General features: G+C 38.6%; 8 protein-coding genes across 8 annotated transcripts; 1 reads left to right on the forward strand and 7 right to left on the reverse strand.

Moving 5' to 3' along the window:
* Window positions 1–150: 150 nt before the first annotated feature.
* On the reverse strand, window positions 151–923 carry GCK72_021712 (uncharacterized protein; the record flags this gene model as incomplete). The annotated part of the gene is made up of 4 exons (XM_053734449.1): window positions 151–211; window positions 260–361; window positions 415–722; window positions 771–923. 4 exons carry the CDS (start codon window positions 921–923, stop codon window positions 151–153), a joined length of 624 nt encoding a protein of 207 aa, XP_053583362.1.
* A 488-nt stretch (window positions 924–1,411) lies between these two features.
* On the reverse strand, window positions 1,412–5,243 carry GCK72_021713 (uncharacterized protein; the record flags this gene model as incomplete). Its single annotated transcript, XM_053734450.1, has 7 exons — window positions 1,412–1,636; window positions 1,681–2,338; window positions 2,392–2,475; window positions 2,519–2,628; window positions 4,081–4,592; window positions 4,703–4,803; window positions 5,035–5,243. 7 exons carry the CDS (start codon window positions 5,241–5,243, stop codon window positions 1,412–1,414), a joined length of 1,899 nt encoding a protein of 632 aa, XP_053583363.1.
* Window positions 5,244–5,797: 554 nt separating this feature from the next.
* Window positions 5,798–7,052, reverse strand: GCK72_021714 (uncharacterized protein; the record flags this gene model as incomplete). Its single annotated transcript, XM_053734451.1, has 4 exons — window positions 5,798–6,001; window positions 6,047–6,638; window positions 6,715–6,798; window positions 6,844–7,052. 4 exons carry the CDS (start codon window positions 7,050–7,052, stop codon window positions 5,798–5,800), a joined length of 1,089 nt encoding a protein of 362 aa, XP_053583364.1.
* Window positions 7,053–7,766: 714 nt separating this feature from the next.
* GCK72_021715 (uncharacterized protein) lies at window positions 7,767–8,998 on the reverse strand (the record flags this gene model as incomplete). Its single annotated transcript, XM_053734452.1, has 4 exons — window positions 7,767–7,970; window positions 8,016–8,607; window positions 8,661–8,744; window positions 8,790–8,998. The coding sequence occupies 4 exons, from the start codon at window positions 8,996–8,998 to the stop codon at window positions 7,767–7,769; spliced, it is 1,089 nt and encodes a 362-aa protein (XP_053583365.1).
* Window positions 8,999–9,417: 419 nt separating this feature from the next.
* On the reverse strand, window positions 9,418–10,645 carry GCK72_021716 (uncharacterized protein; the record flags this gene model as incomplete). Its single annotated transcript, XM_003095352.2, has 4 exons — window positions 9,418–9,621; window positions 9,667–10,258; window positions 10,308–10,391; window positions 10,437–10,645. 4 exons carry the CDS (start codon window positions 10,643–10,645, stop codon window positions 9,418–9,420), a joined length of 1,089 nt encoding a protein of 362 aa, XP_003095400.2.
* A 3,664-nt stretch (window positions 10,646–14,309) lies between these two features.
* GCK72_021717 (uncharacterized protein) lies at window positions 14,310–15,487 on the reverse strand (the record flags this gene model as incomplete). The annotated part of the gene is made up of 3 exons (XM_003095341.2): window positions 14,310–14,519; window positions 14,567–15,233; window positions 15,279–15,487. The coding sequence occupies 3 exons, from the start codon at window positions 15,485–15,487 to the stop codon at window positions 14,310–14,312; spliced, it is 1,086 nt and encodes a 361-aa protein (XP_003095389.2).
* A 298-nt stretch (window positions 15,488–15,785) lies between these two features.
* Window positions 15,786–17,020, reverse strand: GCK72_021718 (uncharacterized protein; the record flags this gene model as incomplete). The annotated part of the gene is made up of 4 exons (XM_003095368.2): window positions 15,786–15,989; window positions 16,039–16,630; window positions 16,683–16,766; window positions 16,812–17,020. 4 exons carry the CDS (start codon window positions 17,018–17,020, stop codon window positions 15,786–15,788), a joined length of 1,089 nt encoding a protein of 362 aa, XP_003095416.2.
* Window positions 17,021–19,310: 2,290 nt separating this feature from the next.
* GCK72_021719 (uncharacterized protein) lies at window positions 19,311–20,541 on the forward strand (the record flags this gene model as incomplete). Its single annotated transcript, XM_003095373.2, has 3 exons — window positions 19,311–19,600; window positions 19,649–20,258; window positions 20,308–20,541. The coding sequence occupies 3 exons, from the start codon at window positions 19,311–19,313 to the stop codon at window positions 20,539–20,541; spliced, it is 1,134 nt and encodes a 377-aa protein (XP_003095421.2).
* Window positions 20,542–20,755: the final 214 nt, after the last annotated feature.

The following is a 20,755-nucleotide window of genomic DNA, read 5'->3' on the forward strand; positions in this document are numbered from 1 at the left end:
ATTCCTATTATACGTATTCAATAGAAAATGAGCCAAATAGTCGAGAAAAGCGCGTAGGTAACAGTAGGGATAAAGAATTTAACTCCTTGATTTTCGACAGTTGTCGCTTCACTCGGATTCTCACCCGCCTCACTCGGTTTTCTCGGATTTTCATTCGTTTTTTTTTGGATTTTCGGTCGTTTTTTCCGGATTTTCTGTCGTGGTTTTCGGTCTGAAAGCAAAATACAAGTAAATAGTAACTATATTTTCATTCACTCACTTTGCGACAACGCACAGACCATCATCGTTTTCATATCCACTGTCACACTTTGTTCCAGCTTCACCAGTTGGTCTCTCTTTATTCACAAACTCGAACTCCCCTCTGAAAAAGTGGATTTTTCCCTTTTTAAATAAGTGATCAGATTCGAAACTCACTTTGGTCCTACTAAGCACAACACATAAATTTTACCAGAAATATCCGTTGGCTTGCAGGCGACGAATTTTTGAAGCGGTTGAACAAACTCCAGCTCTTGTTGACTATAAAAAGCGCGGTTATCAACTAGTTTTTTCTGCTCATCTTCGGTCTTCCCAGCAAATTCTTTCAATTTTGTTTCAAATTCAGTGTTGACTGTCTCATAGCTGTTAACAGCCACGTATCTCCAATCGGCACCAGCTTTATATATCTCGCGAACCTTCTCTACAGTGATTGGGTTAAGAATCGCCTCAAGATCTCTGCTCCATGTCTGAAAATAGGATTTTTGTGTTTGATTTAAATGTATCAAGTGACATACCCATTCGTGCATATCCGGTACGGAATGGTCTTTTGCAAATTGACGACGAATCTTGTTGATATCCGGAAGAAAGTTCACGGTAACTTTATCAGTCAAAAGTGCTGCAGAGATCAAATTCGGGAGAAGGATGAAGGCACACAGAAGGCGGTTCATTTTTCTGGTTTTGTTTTTTTTTAAACTGATTTTTTCTTCGAAACCTTTTTTCTTTTATACGGCGGATTTGAGATCTTATCAGTATGACCTTTTCATTTTAATAGGGTAATTTCACGGTTTTCATGCTAATTGCAATCAGGATGATTAAACGTGGAGAAATTGTCACGGGGAATTAGAAGAAAATCCAAAAAACAAACAAAGGAGATATTTTTATTTAAAAAACAATAAGAAACAAGTGAAAGAAAAGATTTTACCTGAGATTATACCAAAGAAAGAACATGTCGGGTTTATATTACAGAGCCGTGTCTTATGGATGTTACAGAGAAACATTCAAAAAAAGAACAAATTGAGCGGAACAGATCAAAAGAAAAAAGAGATGCATATAAAAGAATAAGATAAAAGTTATGGGGTTAGAAAGATCGCATTTCAATTATTTTCGTCATCTGAATCATCCGAGCCTTCCGATGGGCCTTTAACTCTTTTGAAGCTTAGCTCGGGCCGGCTGTTAAGAACACAAAATGATCCGGGGCCGTATGCATCTGCCTCGAAAATATAACGATCTTGGTAGATTTTCTCTTCTTCCTCCTCTCCCTCTCCTGATTTTCCTCTTCTCGAGGGATTCCAAGAATCTCCAGAATGTCGAAATACTCTATACTTCTCTTTTTGGTCATAATACAGAGTGATTTGATTCTGGATGTCGAACTGAGAAGCGCCTGAAAATACTTTGATTGAAATAATATAGAATGAAAAATCTTACATGTTTGATAATAATCATGTCCCCTTTGGTAATTGTAGTAACGCGTAAAGTAATATCTCGAAGATTCACCAATTTGGAGGTATCGGGGAGATTTTCCATTTCAATATTCAGTTTTCTCAGCATTTTGAACTGTTGCGTTTCCATAATTTTGTTCATCATATCCTTCTCAACTCTCAGACGAAAAATGGCTGGATTCAGTGCTAGCAGGATTCCTGGCTTCATTTCAGATAAAATTTGAATCTCGATGTCTTCAAGAAATGGCAGATCCAATCTTTCCACGTGGAGCTGGTGCGGTAGAGAACTGAGAAGTGAGTCGAACTGTTTTAGAAACTTTTCCCTCGTCGCGTCGTTATGAATAGAGATATCCAGTTCTTCCAGTTGAAGCTTTGGATTCACAAGAATTAATTTCATCTCTGCAATCAATATTTCTACAAGATCTTCTCCTTCCATCTCCACCCATTCTTCTCTACCATTTTCCAGCTTCATTTCTTTGTAGCAACAGTCTCCTCGTTTCATAATTGTAAGCCGTTGTTGGTTTAATCTAATCCGATATCCTTCGTTTTCTTTCTCATTCCACTGAAGAATAGATAAATCACCTCTCATTGGTTGATAACCGATTTCATCTTTGAGAGTTCTGGAGACTTCTCGAAGTCGACGCCTAAATAGAAAAAATTCGATCTCAAACTCAGATGGTTTGACTAAAAACCCCACCTCTCGTGGACTGTCAGCTGTTCAAGGATGTGCTCGAATGCTGTGATTGGTAAAGTGTATAGAGTCAGTGGTTTGGGTTCTTGGCTGAAATTAATAGATAACAATTATACTTTATTAGGTTTCTTACATCTCCTCTTCTTCTGCTGTGAGCTGTTCGTTGGCATCCAAATTATCTTCATTTGGCTTGTAGTTCCAGCTGAAGAACCAATTCAAGACTCGAGTCACTGCCATGTATTTCTGAAAAAGTAGGCTTTGAATTTAGGTAGATTGAAAAAAAAAGAAGAAGAGGATACTTGCGGCAGCTGGTCATTAATTATACTCTGCGCCTACACTATCTAGATATCTAATCCGATGAAAAAAGGGGAATGAGAGGAAAGGGTAACACCATCACTATTATGAGGAGCATATGGTGTCGGCATTTTTTTGTTTAGGTGTTTAATTGGATAATTAGTATATAATATGGGAGAAAAACTACTATTTAAAACTATCATAAAGATCAGATGGTAAGAATGAGGACGTTTATTAGAAAAAGACGGTTTTGAAACTACTCAAATTATGAAAACCTCCCAAAAAACGTCTTGGGTGGTCTTTATGCAAAAAGAAGAAGAAGAAGAAGAGGAGAAGAGAGACGCAGAGAGTTTTGCCAACAAATAGTGAAAATAAGCAGAAGAATTGGTATGATAAGGGTGGTGGTCACTTGTGCTCTACATTAATTATATGTGTGAAATTAATATGGAGAAATAGTGTAAGAAGTGGAGAGGTTTAGAGAAAAAAGGGGGAAAACATCTGTTAATTCTTTTGTTGAGGAGAACTCTGCCTGAAGGTTAAAGGGGGAGAAAGTGTGAAGAGGGGACACCAATGGGTCAGAAAGAAAGAAAAAAGAGGAATAGGTAGGAAAAGTGAACGAGACGCAGAGAATGTCCGAAGGGAGTATTGCATAAGGGGGAAATTGTCGGAGTAGATGCAATAGGCAATAGATCTTCTAGCTGCCATGTCACCAGGCCTTCGTTATTCCGGTCGGTCTTGGTTTAAAGAAATCGGTGAGATTTTTCTTTCAAACTGGGTTCACTTGTCATAGTTGATGTACAAAATTATAACAAATAATTTATTGAGAAACCGAATAGCAAGACTTATCAAAAAGAAGACTTCAGGCTCTTCTATCAATTCTGATCCTATTATTGAACAATCGGATCTCCAAGTAAATTTTAACGCACATGCTATACAGGTGGAAGACATTTCAAAAGTTGGCTTCTTTCTTTCGAAACAGGAACTGGTAATTACTGATTTTAATATATGGGTGGTACGACACAAGTCAGTTTTCCAACTTTTATCACTTGTACTATTGAATGAACGCTAAGAAGAAACAGAGAACATTGTTTTGGCAACTGGTGTAACATAGAAAAGCCGAATATTGGCAAAAAAAAAAAATTGATTAACATGCTCTAAATTCTCCGAATAGTGAAAACATTATCCTTTTCCTTAATACGCAAACGATGACTTGAATCCGGGATCTGATAACAAAATATGATACTTCCATCGTTCTTGATTCTACGTTCCATGGGAAAAGGTTCCTCTAACTCACGAAACGTGCCATCCGCTTGTACCATGCAACGTTCGAAAGAGGGGTTTTTGCCAAGGTTCTGAAAAAAATTAAATGTTTGTATTACATTTAAGCAGTTTGTAACTCACAGCTATCAAAAGATGTAAATGATTCAATTCCATTGACTTGACAAAAAGAGAGAAAGAACGGACGCTGTAGAACCGTGGAAAAGATCTCGAAGTAGTTTTACAGGAAAACAATTCAGTGTGCTCTGCCTTCTTCCAATGTTCCAGTTCAAAGACTGGAGCTAGTTTTTTAGGACATCCGGTTACCAGAACTTTTTTTAAGACTCCAGGCTTCAAGTGAGACACAATTGTCAATGTTTCCTCAACACTTCCTTGAATTTCCGCTGTCTTCACATGCAATGAATGTGAGAAGCATTTCAATAATTGTTCTCTTTCTTCTGGGAACAAATCATCTGGCAGTATCAGATCTAGACGATCAATTCGGAGTTTTGGATGTTTCAAGACTTGAGCGAAACGATTGAATGCAGTCTCCAAGCCTTCATCAGGATTACCATTTCGAATGAAGCGCCCATTGTCACTTTTATATTCGAAGCCCATTTCATTAATATATAAACGAAAGACGTCTGGTGTCCATTCTACAGCAATTAGTCGGAAAGTAGCAGGTTCGATGTCGACGACCGTTTTAAATTTCTTGGACGCGAGACGCAAGTGAACTCTGAAAAAGTTTGAATGGTCCTAATTTTACTGTTATCAAATGCTTGCCTCTCCTCTGGCTCCAAATATCCAGTCACCATTCCGAGTATCTCCAACGGCAACCCACTCAACGTCTTCTCCTTGGAGTCGATTCTGAAACATCGAGAGTTTTTCAACGAAGGAATTCTCTACTCAAATCTATACTCATTTTCACTGTGAGTTTAGGGAGAGCCGCAGTACAATCCACTTAGTTGCCGGGCTGTGAACAGCCGGGCCTTGAACGACTCATAATTTTCATTTTGAAGTGAGTTATTCAAAGGCCCGCTCACGGCCCGCTCACGGCCCGGACTCGGCCCGGTTGCAAGTGTGGGAATTCCTACTTACCTTCTCTCATGCTCGAAATCCACGACTCCACTGTAAAATCGATAATAATAGTATTCAAAATCACCGTATCCCATCGCATCCTCTCCATTTCTCTCACAAAAGTGGCGATAGCAGTCAAAAATTGGTTTCTTACTGAGTACCTCATAAAGAATGCATGATTTCAGGTAGTTGGCACAGTTTTTAAGCAAATCCGTAGGGATTTTGTGCATTGTATTGTGTAAATGAGTGGATAATCAATAAGAATCGGGGGAATGTTCTCGTTGGGTGTAAGAAGAATAGTGAGTGAATGGTGCATAGGTAAGCCGTCGTGAGATCCTCCAGCTGCCACTGTGGACTTTGGCTCTGGGAAATCGACCTGTGAAGACAATGGATCTTAGAGTGATAATTGACCAAATTAAGGTTTCAGAATTTAGGTTTACACCGCATAGCTTATGTACCGAACTCAAAAGAATCATTTATCAACAGAAGAACTTCAAAACTTGGAAACTTACAGACCGAAAAAGTTGAAAAGTTTTTATTAATAGAACAAAAACATTGATATGAAACGATATGACGAATGTTCCATAAACACTAGCTTTGATTATGACACAAGAAGCTGGAAGACATTTTAGGTTGACCTCGTTCAAATGTTTCAACTTTTATCACTTGTACCATTTCGAATGAACATTTAGAAAAACACATAGAACATAGTTTTTGTTTGCAGCTTGTGTAACATATAATAGATAACCAAATATTCAAAAAAAAAACAATTGAATGACGTGATCTAAATTCTTCGAATAGTGTAAAACCCATCATTCCTCATGTGAATTTCCAAATAGTGTTTAGAATCCGGGATCTGATAACGAAGTCTGAGACTTCCATCGTTCTCAATTCTCTCTTCTATAGGAATAGGTTCCTCAATCTCATGAGACGTGACGGTGACGGCTTTTATTATGCAACATTGAAAAGATGGGTTTTTGGCAACGTTCTGAAAACGAATATTTGTATAAAATCGAATCAGTTTGAAACTCACTGATATCAAAAGATGCAAATCATTCATTTCCATAGAGGTGACAAGTATATCGAAATAACGGAAGCTGTAGAACATTGGAAATATCCTCGAAGTCGTTTGACAGGAAAACAGTTTAGTCAGCTCTGCCTGCTTCCAATGTTCCGATTCAAAAATTGGAGCTAGTTCTTGAGGACATCCGGTTACAAGGATTCCTTTCAGGACTCCTGGCTTTAAGTGAGACACAATCGTCAGTGTATCCTCAACACTTCCGTAAACATGCGCTTGCTCTACGTGCAAGGAATGTGGAAGGCATTTCAATAATTGTTCTTTTTCTTCTGGAAGCACGTCATCTGAGAACTTCAGGATTAGACGATCAACATGGAGTTTCGGATGTTTCATGACTTGAGCGAAACGATCCAATGCACTTTCTAAGCCTTCATCAGAATAATCTTTTCGAACGAAACGTCCATTGTGTATTATATATTCGAAATAATTCTCATTTATATATAAACGGAAGACGTTTGGTGTCCATTCTACATCGATTAGTCTGAAAGTAACATGTTCCATGTCAACGATCGCTTTGAACTTTTTGGACATAAGTCGTAGATGGGTTCTGAAAACATAGTAGAAGTATTTAGAGGCTCTCTATCCCTACTACGCAGACTTCCCGGCACTTAAGGAAGACTTACCTCTCTTCCGGCTCCAAATATCCAGTCACCATTCCGAGTATCTCTAACGGCAACCCGGTCAACGCCTTCTCCTTGGAGTCAATTCTGAAATATCTAGAGTTTTCCAAAGAATGAAACTCTACTACTCACCTTCTCTCATGCTCGAAATCTATGTCTCCACTATAAAATCGATAGTACCAGTACTCAAAATCGTTGTATCCAATCGCATCATCTCCATTTGTCTCACAAAAATGGCGATAGCTGTCAAAAATAGGTTTTTTACTGAGTACCTCATAGAGAATGCATGATTTCAGGTAGTTCAAATTGTTTTTAAGCAAATCCGTAGGGATTTTGTGCATTTTTTGGGATGAATGAATGGAGAATCAATATGAATAGGAGGGAATGGTCTTGTTGTGGTCTAGGGGAAAAGTGAATGCTGCATGCAGCAGGCAAGTCGTCGTGAGACTCTCCAGCTGCCACTGTGGATGTAGGCTCTGGGAAATCGGTCTGGGAAGATAATGAATCTCAAGGTGATAATTGACCTAATTAAGGTTTCGGAATCTGGGTTCACCCGTCATAGCTTATGTATGTAGTTCTGACGAATCATTCATTAACAGATGTCAGCACTCAAAGTGTGAAACGTGGATTTGTTGGAGATGGTATGGAAGAAAAGTCATTTATATTAATACTTCGAAGTTTGAAAACTTTCAGTCAAAAAAATATTAAAATATTTTATTAATAGAGCAAAACATCGATATGAAAAGATTGAAACAATATGAAGAATGTTTTATCAACACTAGCTTTAATTAAGGCACATACAATAAAACTGGAAGACATTTTAGAAGTTGGCATCTTTCTTTCGAAACAGGAACTTCTGGTGGTCAAGAAAGATGCTCAACTCAAACTTTCAAGTGTTTCAATATTTGGATGGTACGACCGAAGGCAGTTTTTAAACTTTTATTATTTGCACCATTTCAAATAAACATTAAAAAAAACCAAAAGCATAGTGTGTGCAACTGATGAAACATAGAAAAGCCAAATATTCAAAAAAAAAGTAAATTGAATAACATGTTCTAAATTCTCCGAATAGTGGAAATGCCACCATTCCTCAAGTAAATTTCCAGGTAGTGACTAGAATCCAGAATCTGATAACAAAATACGAAACTTCCATCGTTCTCCATTCTACCTTCCATCGGCAAAAGGTCTTCAGACTCATGAGACGTTATAGTGACGGCTTTTACCGAGCAAAATTGAAAAGATGGGTTTTTGGCAACGTTCTGAAAATAGATATTTGTAAAAAATCGAAGCAGTTTTGAACTCACAGCAATCAAAAGATGTAAATCATTAAATTCCATTGACGTGACAAGTATATGGAAGCAACTTAAGTTGTAGAACAGTGGAAACGACTTCGAAGTCATATGCGTCGAGTTCACGTGAGTCAACTCTGCCTGCTTCCAATGTTCCAATTCGAAAACTGGAGCTAGTTCTTGAGGACACCCCGTTACTTCGATTCTCTTCAAGACATCGGGCTTCAAGTGAGACATAATCGTCAGTGTTTCATTGACGCTTCCTTGAATAACCGCTGTGTTTACATGCAATAAATGTGGGAGGCATTTCAATAATTGTTCCCTTTCTTCCGTAAACAAATCATCTGGGAATGTGAGATCTAGACGATCAACATGGAGTTTCGGATGTTTCAAGACTTGAGCGAAACGATCGAATGCACTTTGAAAGTCTTCATCAGCATTACCATCTCGAATGAAGCGATCATTGGCAATTTTATATTTGAAGCAATTTTCATTTATATATAACACGAAGACGTTTGGTGTCCATTTTACATCGATTAGTCCGAAAGTGACAGGTTCGATGTCAACAATGGTTTTGAATTTCTTGGACGTGAGACGTAAGTGAACTCTGGAACAGTTTGATTAACAACTTGTTTATCGGCTATTCTCTGGCCAACATACCTCTCATCTGGCTCCAGATATCCAGTCACCATTCCGAGTATCTCCAACGGCAACTCGACCAACGTCTTCTCCTTGAAGTCAATTCTGAAACATCTGGAAATTTCCAACGAATGAACTCCTATTACTCACCTTCTCTCTTGCTCAAAATCTACGTGTCCACTGTAAAATCGATAAAAATAGTATTCAAAATCGCCGTATCCCATCGCGTCCTCTCCATTTCTTCGACAAAAGTGGCGATAGCAGTCAAAAATTGGTTTATCACTGAGCACCTCATAGAGAATGCATGATTTCAGATAGTTGGTGTTGGTTTTGAGCGATTCGAGGGGGATTTTGTGCATTTTTCGGGGTGAATGAGTGGAGAATCAATAAAACTCAGTAGGGGGAATGATGTCGTTGTGCGTAGGGGGAATAGTGAGTGAATGTACCATAGAGAGGGAGATCCTCCAGCTGCCACTGTAGACATTGGCTCTGGGGAATCTGTCTGGGAAGATAATGGAACTCAAAGTGATAATTGACTTCATTAATGATGGATTCACCTGCCATAGTTGATATACGGAATTCTAACAAGTGATTTATTGAGAAACAAAATAGCAAAAACAGAATAACAGTTTGAACAAACAATTAAACAGACAAATTATCAAACATGAGGCATATCAGGAGAGCAACTCAGTGTCTTCTATCTAATCCAATTATCGAACAATCAGATCTCCAAGTAGGCATTTGAATTTGGAACCGGATGACGGTATGTAATAACTTATCAATTTTTTTGAATACAGAAAACGCTATTATTTCCCTTGTATATTTCCAAATAGTGACTAGAATCCGGAATCTGATAACGAAGTCTGAGACTTCCATCGTTCTCCATTCTTTCTTGCATAGGAAATGGTTCCACAAGCTCAAGAGACGTGACAGTGACAGCTTTTACGAAGCAAAATTGAAAAGATGGGTTTTTGGCAACGTTCTGAAAATAAATATTTGTAAAAAATCGAACCAGTTTAGAACTCACAGCTATCAAAAGATGTAAATCATTCAATTCCATTGACGTGACATTAATATGAAAATAACTTAAGTTGTAGAACAGTGGAAATGACTTCGAAGTCATTTGCGTCGAGTTCACGTGAGTCTGCTCTGCCTGCTTCCAATGTGCCGATTCGAAAACTGGAGCTAGTTCTCGAGGACACCCCGTTACTTCAATTCTCTTCAAGACAACGGGTTTCAAGCGAGACAAAATCGTCAGTGTTTCCTCAACACTTCCTTGAATAACCGCTGTCTTCAAATGAAATGAATGTGGAAAACTTTTCAAAAATTGTTCTTTTTCTTCTGGAAGCACGTCATTTGAGAACTTCAGGAATAGACGATCAACTCGTAGTTTCGGATGTTTCAAGACTTGTGCGAAACGATCGAATGCACTTTCTGAACTTTCATCAGCATAACCATCTCGAATGAAGCGGCCATTGGCAATTTTATATTCGAAATAATTGTCATTAATATATGAACGGAAGACGTCGGGTGTCCACTCTGCAGCAATTTGCTCGAAAGTGACAGGTTCCGTGTCGACAATCGTTTTGAATATCTTGGACGTGAGACGCAAGTGAACTCTGGAACAGTTTGATTGACAACTTGTTTATCGGCTATTTTCTGGCCTACCTCTCTTCTGGTTCCAAATATCCAGTAATCATTCCGAGTATCTCCAACGGCAACCCTGTCAACGTCTTCTCGTTGAAATCGATTCTGAAATATCTACAGTTTTCTATAAAATGGAATCCTAATACTAACCTTCTCTCATGCTCAATATCCACGTCTCCACTGTAAAATCGATAATAATAGTATTCAAAATCGCCGTATCCCATGGCATCCTCTCCATTTCTCTTACAAAAGTGGCGATAGCAATCAGAAATTGGTTTCTCGCTGAGCACCTCATAGAGAATGCATGATTTCAGATAGTTGGTGTTGGTTTTGAGCGATTCGAGGGGGATTTTGTGCATTTTTCGGGGTGAATGAGTGGAGAATCAATAAAACTCCGTTGGGGTAATGATGTCGTTGTGCGTAGGGGGAATAGTGAGTGAATGTACCATAGAGAGGGAGATCCTCCAGCTGCCACTGTAGATTTTGGCTCTGGGAAATCGGCTGAGAGAGTGAGACACCTGGGAAGACAACAGATCTCAGAGTGATAATTGACACAATTAATGATGGATTCACTTGTCATAGTTGATGTACGGAATTTTTACAAATAATTTATGGAGAAACAAAATAGCAAAAACAGGAAAACAGTTGAAACAAACCACACTTTTTAACAGACAAATAATCAGACAGAAGAGATATTAGAATAGCAACTCAGTGACTTATTAATTTCTTCGAATAGCGTAAATGCCATCATTTCCCACGTGAATTTCCAAATAGCTACTAGAATCCGGAATCTGATAAAGAAGAGTGAGACTTCCATCGCTCTCTATTCTCCTTTCCATTGGCAATGATTCCTCAAGCTCATAGGACGTGATAGTAACGGCTTTTACCCTGCAGCGTTGGAAAGAGGGATTTTTGGCAACGTTCTGAAAATGAATAGAATATTTGAATTACATTGAAGCAGTTTAGAACTCACAGCTATCAAACGATATAAATCATTCATTTCCATAGAGGTGACCAGTACATCGAAAAAACGAAAGCTGTAGAACAATGGGAAGGATTTCGAAGTCGTTTGGACCGAATTCACGTAAGTCTGCTCTGCCTGCTTCCAATGTGCCGATTCGAAAACTGGAGCTAGTTGTTGAAGACACCCTCCTACTGCGATATTTTTAAGACTCCCGGCTTCAAGTGAGACACAATTGTCAGTGTTTCCTCAAAACTTCCTTGAATTTCCGCTGTCTTCACATGTAATGAATGAGGGAGGCATTTTAATAATAGTTCCTTTTCTTCTGAAAACAAATCTCCTGGAAACACTAATCGTAGACGATCAACTCGGAGTTTCGGGTGTTTCATAACTTGAGCGAAACGATCCAATGCAGTTTCCAAGTTTTCGTCCCAATAAATTCGACTGAAGCGGTCATTGTCAATTTTATATTCGAAGCTATTTTCATTTATAAGTAAACGGAAGACGTCTGGTGTCCACACTACAACGATTTGTTTGAAGGTTACTGGTTCCGTGTCGACGATCGCTTTGAATTTCTTGGATGTGAGACTCAAGTCAACTCTGGAGCAGTTTGATTGAAAACTTGTTTAACGGCTATTTTCTGGGTTACCTCTCTTCTGGTTCCAAATATGCAGTCACCATTCTGAGTATCTCCACCGGCAACTCGGTCAACGTCTTCTCTTCTGCGTCAATTCTAAAATATTTGGAATTTTCCAAAGAATTGACTTCTATTACTCACCTTCTCTCATGCTCAAAATCCACGTCTCCACTGTAAAATCAATAATAATAGTACTCAAAGTCACTGTAACTCATCGCATCCTCTCCATTTTTTTCACAAAAATGACAATAGCAGTCAAAAATGGGTTCCTCTCTGAGCACTTCGTGAATGATGCATGATTTCAGATAGTTGGTGTTGGCTTTGAGAAGCTCGAGGGGGATTTTGTGCATTTTTAGATGTGAATGAGTGTAAAATCAATAAGAATAGGAGGGAATGGTCTGTGTAAGGGGAATAGTGAATGTTGCGGATAGCAGAAAAGCCGTCGTGAAATTCCCCCAGCTGTCACTGTTGACTTTGGCTCTGGGGAATCGTTAGAGTCACCTGGGAAGGCAACGGATCTCAGAGTGATAATTGACCTAATTGGGGTTTCAAAATCTGGGTTCACCCGTCATAGCAGCTTAGGTATGTAGTTTTGACGAATCATTCATTAAGAGATGTCAGCACTCAAAGTGTGAAAAGTGGATTTGTTGGAGATGCTCTGTAAGTAAAATCAATGATAGTATTACTTCAAAATTTTTCAAAACTTTCAGTCAGAAGAAGTTGGAAATCTTTTATTAATAGAACAAAACCTCGATATGAAAAGATTGAAACGATATGAAGAATGTTGTAACATAGAAAAGCCAAATATTCAAAAAAAGGTAAATTGAATAACATGTTCTAAATTCTCCGAATAGTAAAAACATTATCCTTTTCGTGAATGTGCAAATGGTGACTAGAATCCGGAATTTGATAGCGAAGTGCGAGACTTCCATCGTTCTCCATTCTACCTTCCATTGGAAAATGTTCCACAACTTCAAGAGACGCGACGATGATGGCTTTTACAATGCAAAATTGGAAAGAGGGGTTTTTGGCAACGTTCTGAAAAAGAATTACATATTTGTATTACATTGAAGCAGTTTGAAACTCACAGCGATCAAAAGATTTAAATCATTCATAGCCATTGACATGACAACAATATGAAAGTAACGCAAGTTGTAGAAAAGTGGAAAAGATCTCGATGTCGTTTGAAATGAAGCAAAGTCAGTTTGCTCTGCCTGCTTCCAATGTTCCGATTCGAAAATTGAAGCCAGCTGTTGAGGACATCCGGTTACCAGGAGTTCTTTCAACACGCCGGGCTTCAAATGAGACACAATCGTCAATGTTTCCTCAACACTTCCTAGAACACGAGCTGTGTTCACATGCAATGAATGTGGGAGGGATTTCAATAGTTGTTCCCTTTCTCCTGGGAACACATCACCTGGCAGTATCAGATCTAGACGATCAACTCGGAGTTTTGGACGTTTCAAGACGTGAGCGAAACGGTCCAATGCAGTTTCCAAGCCTTCATCAGCATAACCATTTCGAATGAAGCGCCCATTGTCATTTTTATATTCGAAGCACTTTTCATTAATATGTAAATTAAAGACAAATGGTGTCCAATCTACCATGATATGTTCGAAAGTGACATATTCCATGTCGACGATCGCTTTGAATTTCTTGGACGTGAGACGCAAGTCAACTCTATAAAAGTTTTCGTCATTTAAGGCTATTCTATTCTAATTTATGACTAACCTCTCTTCTGGCTCCAAATATCCGGTAATCATTCCGAGAATCTCCAAAGGCAACCCGGCCAACGTCTTCTCCTTGGAGTCAATTCTGAAACATCTAGAGTTTTCTAAAGAATGAACTTCTACTACTCACCTCCTCTCATGCTCAAAATCCACGTCTCCACCGTAAAATCTATAATACCAATACTCATAATTGTTGTACTCCATTGCATCATCTCCATTTGCCTCACAAAAATTTTTGAAGGCATCAAAAATTGGTACGTCGAGGGCTACATTGTAGAGGATGCAAGATTTATGATAGTTGATATTGGTTTTGAGAAGCTCATGGGGAATTTTGTGCATTTTTCGGGGTGAATGATTGGAGAATCAATAAGAATAGGAGGGAATGGTCTCGTAGTGGGTGAGGGGAGAAGTGAATGTGGTATGTAGCAGGTAAGCCGTCATGAGAGTCTCCAGCTGCCACTGTAGACTTTGGATCTGGGAAATCGGCCTGGGGAAGACAATAGATCTCAAAGTGATAATTGACTTAATGATGTATAATCTCGGTTCACTTGTCATAGTTGATGGATGGAACCATTGAAAATATTTTTTTTAACTCTAAAACATAGAAATAATCGAAAATTGGGGTTCTCACAGGTCATTTATTAAGGGGTCAAAATTTGAAAAATGGAAAAAGGAACCCCAACAATTACATAAATTTAATTATTTCTCCTAATTAGAAGGCCATCGTTTTTGATTTCAATCTCCAAATAGTCCATTGAATTAGGGATCGGGTGACGGTGAATGATATTTCCCTTCTCATTCAGATTCTCCTGTCCATGTAATCCTAAACCAGCCGCTAGCTCCGATCTTCTGAAAACAGTGGCCTTCACTCTACATAACTGGAAAGATGGGTTTTTGGTGAGATTCTGAAATGAATTGTATGAATTTTTGGCCTAAGAAATTGAAAACTCACATCCCAAAGGTTTTTGAATTGGTTCAATGTGAGACTTGTAACTTGAATATGGAAATATCGCAGATTGTAGAAATTTGGAATATCTTTCGTCCTGACTTTCTCACACCCCACATTAGTGTATGTTGCTTGCTTAAATTGCTCCGTTTCGAAAACATTCGCAAGTTTCACAGGACACCCCATCACCGCGATTCTTTCCAAGGCTCCCTGCTTCAAGGAAGTTACAATTTTGAAGGTTTCATCGGAGCTTGCATCGATTAACACGATTTTTACATGCAGTGATGGTGGCAGGCACTCCAGCAATTTCTTTCTTTTCTCTAATGGAACCTGGCCGGACATGTCGAGAAAAAGAGCTCCCAATTGAAGTTTCGGGTGTCTTAAGGCTTGTACAAAACAGTTGAAAGGGTCAATGGGACTATTTCCAACGAATTCTCCATTTTCTTCATCGATATCATACAAGAATTTCTTTTCGTCAACATGTAACACCAAGGAAGAAGGTGTGTACTTAACACGAACTTGGTCATGATAAAGAACTTCTGTCTCGTCCGCTGCTCGGAATTTTCTGGACATGCTGCGTAAGTGAGCTCTCTCCACTGGCTCCAAATATCCAGTAATCATTCCAAGCATCTCCAATGGCAGTTCTGACAACGTCTTATCCTTGGAGTCAATTCTGAAACATTTAGGGTTTTCCAAAGAAGGAACTTCTATTACTCACCTTCTCTCATGCTCAAAATTCACCTCTCCACTGTAAAATCTATAATAATAGTACTCAAAGTCACTGTAACTCATCGCATCATCTCCATTTCTTTTACAAAAGTGACGATAGCATTCAAAAATTGGTTTCTTACTGAGCACCTCATAGATAATACATGATTTCAGGTAGTTGACATTGTTTTTAAGCAAATCGGTGGAGATTTTGTGCATTTTTAGATGTGAATAAGTGGAGAATCAATAAGAATACGGGTTATTGTCTCGTTGTGTGCAAGAAAATGGTGAATGTTGCATAAAGCAGGTAGATTCCCAGCTGCCACTGTAGACTTTGGCTCTGGGAAATCGGTTTAGGGAGACAATGAATCTCAAGGTGATAATTGACACAATTAATGATAGATTTACTTGTCATAATTTATTGAGAAACAAAATTGCAACAGAGATAAAAATTTGGAACAAAAAACATTTTTAAAACAGACAAATTATCAAGCAGAAGACATATTAGGAGAGAAAGTCAGTGTCTTCTATCAATGCTGATCCCATTATTGAACAATCGGATTTCCAAGTAGCCAGTTGAATTTGGAACCGGATAACGATATGTAATAATTCCGGGATTTTCCAGTGTATCTTCCATATTCAATCCATTCACAAACACAGCTAAATTAAAAATGAAAGCTTTCAACGAGCAATGTTTGAAAGATGGGTTTTTCGCAATGTTCTGAAAATTAAATTTATTGGATTGGGATTCAATTTCTTTCAAAACTGACGTTGATAAGAAGTTGAACATCAACCAATTCCATTAGAATCACAGAAATTTCAAATCTTTCAAAATTGTAGAAGAAGGGGAATGACTTTGAATATATTTGACCGGAAGACAATTTAGTCAGCTCTGCCTGCTTCCAGTGTTCCGATTCAAAAATTGGAGTTAGCTGTTGAGGACATCCGGTTATCCATAGTTCTTTTAAGACGCCGGGCTTCAAATGAGACACAATCGTCAAGGTTTCCTCAACACTTCCTAGAACACGAGCTGTGTTCACATGCAATGAATGTGGGAGCGATTTCAATAATAGTTCCCTTTCTTCCGGAAACAAATCAGCTGGCAGTATCAGAGCTAGGCGATCAATTCGGAGTTTCGGGTGTTTCAAGACTTGAGCGAAACGATCCAGTGCAGTTTCCAAGCCTTCATCAGCATAACCATTTCGAATAAAGCGTCCATTGTCATTTTTATATTCGAAGCTATTTTCATTTATGCATAATATTAAGGCGTTTGGTCTCAACTCTACAGCGATTTGTTTGAAAGTGACAGGTTCCATGTCGACGATCGCTTTAAATTTTTTAGATGTGAGACGCAAGTCAACTCTGAAACATGGAATTGATTGAGAACATGTTCAACGACTATTCTCTGGGTTACCTCTCTTCCGGCTCCAAATATCCAGTCATCATTCCGAGTATCTCCACCGGCAACTCGGTCAACGTCTTCTCCCTGGAGTCAATTCTGAAACATCTGGATTTTTCCAACGAATGAACTCCGACTACTCACCTTCTCTCATGCTCGAAATCCACGTCTCCACTGTAAAATCTATAATACCAATACTCATAATCGTTGTACCCCATCGCATCATCTCCATTTCCCTCACAAAAATTTCGGTAGGCATTAAAAATTGGTACGTTAAGGGCTACATCGTATAGGATGCATGATTTCAGATAGTTGGTGTTGGTTTTGAGAAATTCGAGGGGGATTTTGTGCATTTTTTGGAGTGAATAAGAGGAGAATCAATAAGAATAGGTGATCTCGTTGTGTGTAAGGGGTAAAGTGAATGTTGCATACAGAATGTAAGTCGTCGTAAGATCCTCCAGCATCCACTGTGGACATTGGCTCTGGGAAATCGGTCTGGGAAGACAATATATCTCAAAGTGATAATTGGCTTAATGGAGTTTAATCTGGGTTCACTTGTTTTAGTTTATGGATGGAATTATTGAAAATAATTTATTCAAGAAAACAAATTTAAAAACTTAGAAAGAATTGAAAATCAGAGTTCACATTCTTTATTAAGAAATCCAATTTAAAAAAATTGGAGAATCCATCAAGAATCCATCAAAAATTTCAAATCCACGTTGTCCAAATAAATGTTACATCCTTCGAAATGGGGGAGTCCAGCGAGAGTCTGAAAACATTTACCATCACAATTGATCCAACAAACTCACTTACATCTCTCAGAACTATAGCTTCCTCTACAGTAAGGTTATCTAAGACGACGGAAAATCCTTGGAAACGATAGAAATGAGTCAGATCGGCAAATCTGAATGCATCACAACCCGAGAAATACACAAATTTAGCTTGCTGGAATTGGGGCATCTCGAAGATTCTGGAGTTGTCGATCTTATTTTTGTTTTCATCTGACTCAAAGAAAAGTAAAATTACTTCCAAGTAACCTGGCTCCAAGCGCTCTAAAATTGCCAAATAATTAGTACTGAGAATTCCGAAAATGCTGATTTCCTTTGAAAAGAAGCTATAGGGGAAGAATTGAGTCAAAGCGTTAGTGATATCTGGTGCATTCTCTCTCAAACGAATCACCAAGAGTTTAGAGCGGATGTTTCGAAACTTAATGTAAGATGAGATGGCTTTTAACCCTATTTCCATGAAATTTCCTTCAACATTTTTTTCGTGTTTCTCTTCTCTGAAGATAGCAGTTTTGCTTGTTCCGGTTACTTGACGGCAGAAAATGCTTTTCCATGTTTTCAGCTGAATGTTTGTGGCTGATAGTGCAATGTTGACACTGTTTATTGCTCACCTCTCTCTACAACTAAGCTCCTTTAAAATCAGATCGCACATTTCCGGTGGCAACTGCAGAAAAGTCTTTTGAGTGTGAGTTCTATTACAATTGAAATCCAGCTCTCCATTGTAGAACCGATAGTACCAGTACTCACAATCAATGTAGCTCATTGTGTCGTCTCCGATTTTCTCACAGATATTTTGATAGGATTCAAAGACTGGCTTCTTGTGGAGAACCTCGTAGAGAATGCAGGCTTTAAGGTAGGTTGAGTTGTTTTTGAGTAGGTCGGGTATTTCATTCATTTTTCTGGAAGTGGAAGAATAAATAGTAGGGAGAAAAAATCTTATAAAGGAAGTCTTTGAAGACGCGGCTTTCAAACTATCTTTAAATTTGGTCATAGGTACTTTCGACCACGCGGAGTCCATTTTTTCAATCAAATCCAGCAAAATGCTTCTGCGAGCCGAGTTATAAGCTCTCAAACTTTTCATATCGTCAGGATAATAACTTCGAGAGCATATAACTCGGTTTGTAGAAACATTTAGCCGGTTTTAACTGAAGAAATGGATTCCATGTAGTTGAAAGTACCTATGACCAAATTTATAAATTGTTTGAAAGCCGCGTCTCGAAAGACTTTCCCTAGAGCAAAAATAATAAACCTAACAAAAGAACGGGTTGCCTAGACTGTAGTAGTGTAATCTGCCACGTCATCAAGGCCCTTCTTCATTTGTGTACGTTGGATGGCCTGGGAGATAAAGAGTGGGGGCCTAGTCTAGGAGTGTCAACTAATAAGGCTAATTAATGTAACCATAAGTGCAAAACCCTGTATTTATATACCATATATACCATATATACCATATATACCATATATACCAAATATACCATATATACCATATATACCATATATACCATACAGACCGTATAGACCGTACATACCGTACATACCGTATATAGCATATATACCATGGGATATCTTGGATTTTCGAATGAGTGTCTTTGCGTGTTACTTGCTGCAATACACGAAAGATGCGTCAGTAAGATTTGGTGCGAATTAGTGGACGGGTCCAATGTACATCGTAAAGATTACAATCTTCCTCAAATGACGGTATGTCACAAATAACGGTGTGACGTTGTATTTGCTGCTAATCCCTTCTATTGACTTAGGAAGATGAGGCCACATTAATTTTCTATCCCTCTCATTATTATTTTTTGCTGTACCCTATCTTCCCTGTTCTGCTCCGTTCACTCATCGTTCCTGTTATAGAGAAATGAATCACATCTCCTCCTTGCTCAGAAGCAACCCAAACTACCTCAAAACCTGTATCCTTTATGAGGTACTTGACAACAAGCCGGTCTTCTATTCCTACAAATCATTCTGCAATAAAGTTGGGCCGGAAGTAATGAGCTACAACGATTTCGACTACTGGTACTATCGGTTCTACAATGGGGAGTTGAATTTTGATCATGATCGGAGCACTGACCCAAAGCAAAGAGGGTTTTCTGACTTGCCAGTGGAGATATTGAAAAAAATTGTGAAGGACTTGGATCCAGTTGATCGGTAAGCAATAGGAAATAGAAAATTATAGTTTTTGTTATTTTGTTTCAGGGCCCCGCTGAGATGCATGTCAAAACTGCTGAAGGCTGTAGCGGATAGTTACCTACCAATCTATAACGAAATTAGTGTCGAGCTATCGAAAGACTTTGCGAATTTTGAGTTGAACGACAAGGAGTTCTTCGTTCACAAAACAGTAGACGGGTGTTTCATAAAATTCGCTGGTAGACCTACTGTGAAACTGGACATGAACTATCTGGAGAAATCTCTCAAGACTCTTTCTAGCATATGGAACCATCCTGGATTCCAAGTCGCCACATTTTCATTGTCCATGTCTGACTGTCAGGATTACCAAGCGCTATTCAACTGTCTACCTGATGTAATGCACGTGAAACATTTGAAACTTGATACCAACGCCGCTCAAGTAACACGCCTTCTACCGCATTTCAAGGCTGGAGTACTTGAATCGATTTATCTGGAACCGTATACAACTGGAAGACAGCGGGAGTTTGTGGAGTCGGAGCAATGGAAACAAGCGAAACGTGTCACTATCAACTCTTTGAGTCTGTTCAACACAAGTCATCTCCCACATTTCTATCATTTTGAGAGTTTCAAGATAGTCATGAGAATGTCAAGAGTAGAGCAGATCGTAGCGTTGAGAGATGTAAGTTTTAATCTTATTACTACTAAAATCTCATTTTTCTCATTTTCAGATCCTCTTGCAAAACCCCAACTTCCAGTTTTGTCACCTGAAGTCAAAATCCTTCCAGCATCATGTGATGGCTATTGGAGAAGCGCTTGGTGCAGAGGTACAGGAAGGAAATAATATCAATCATCGTCATTGGATTCCTGAATCCAAGATGCTCTTGGTGATCAAACTGGACAAGGATGGAATGTCATTTCAACGAAGAGCTCCTTTTTTTCATATCAATGGAGAGATGTTCTGATTATTTTGGTATATTTTGGTGTAAGAAAAGAAATAAACTTTTGAATTAAGTACAAGGAGATAATTTAAAATACGCTGAATCTGATACGCTTTACCGTTTGTCGATATCTCTTCTCAGAATAAAATTACGTCTATTGGTGGTTTATATTTCGATATTTCAATTAGAGACATCTCTGTTAAATTGTTATCAATTTTTCTGAAAATCAGCCCATATA

Source organism: Caenorhabditis remanei, chromosome V (assembly GCF_010183535.1).
Source record: "Caenorhabditis remanei strain PX506 chromosome V, whole genome shotgun sequence".
Lineage (NCBI taxonomy): Eukaryota > Metazoa > Nematoda > Chromadorea > Rhabditida > Rhabditidae > Caenorhabditis > Caenorhabditis remanei.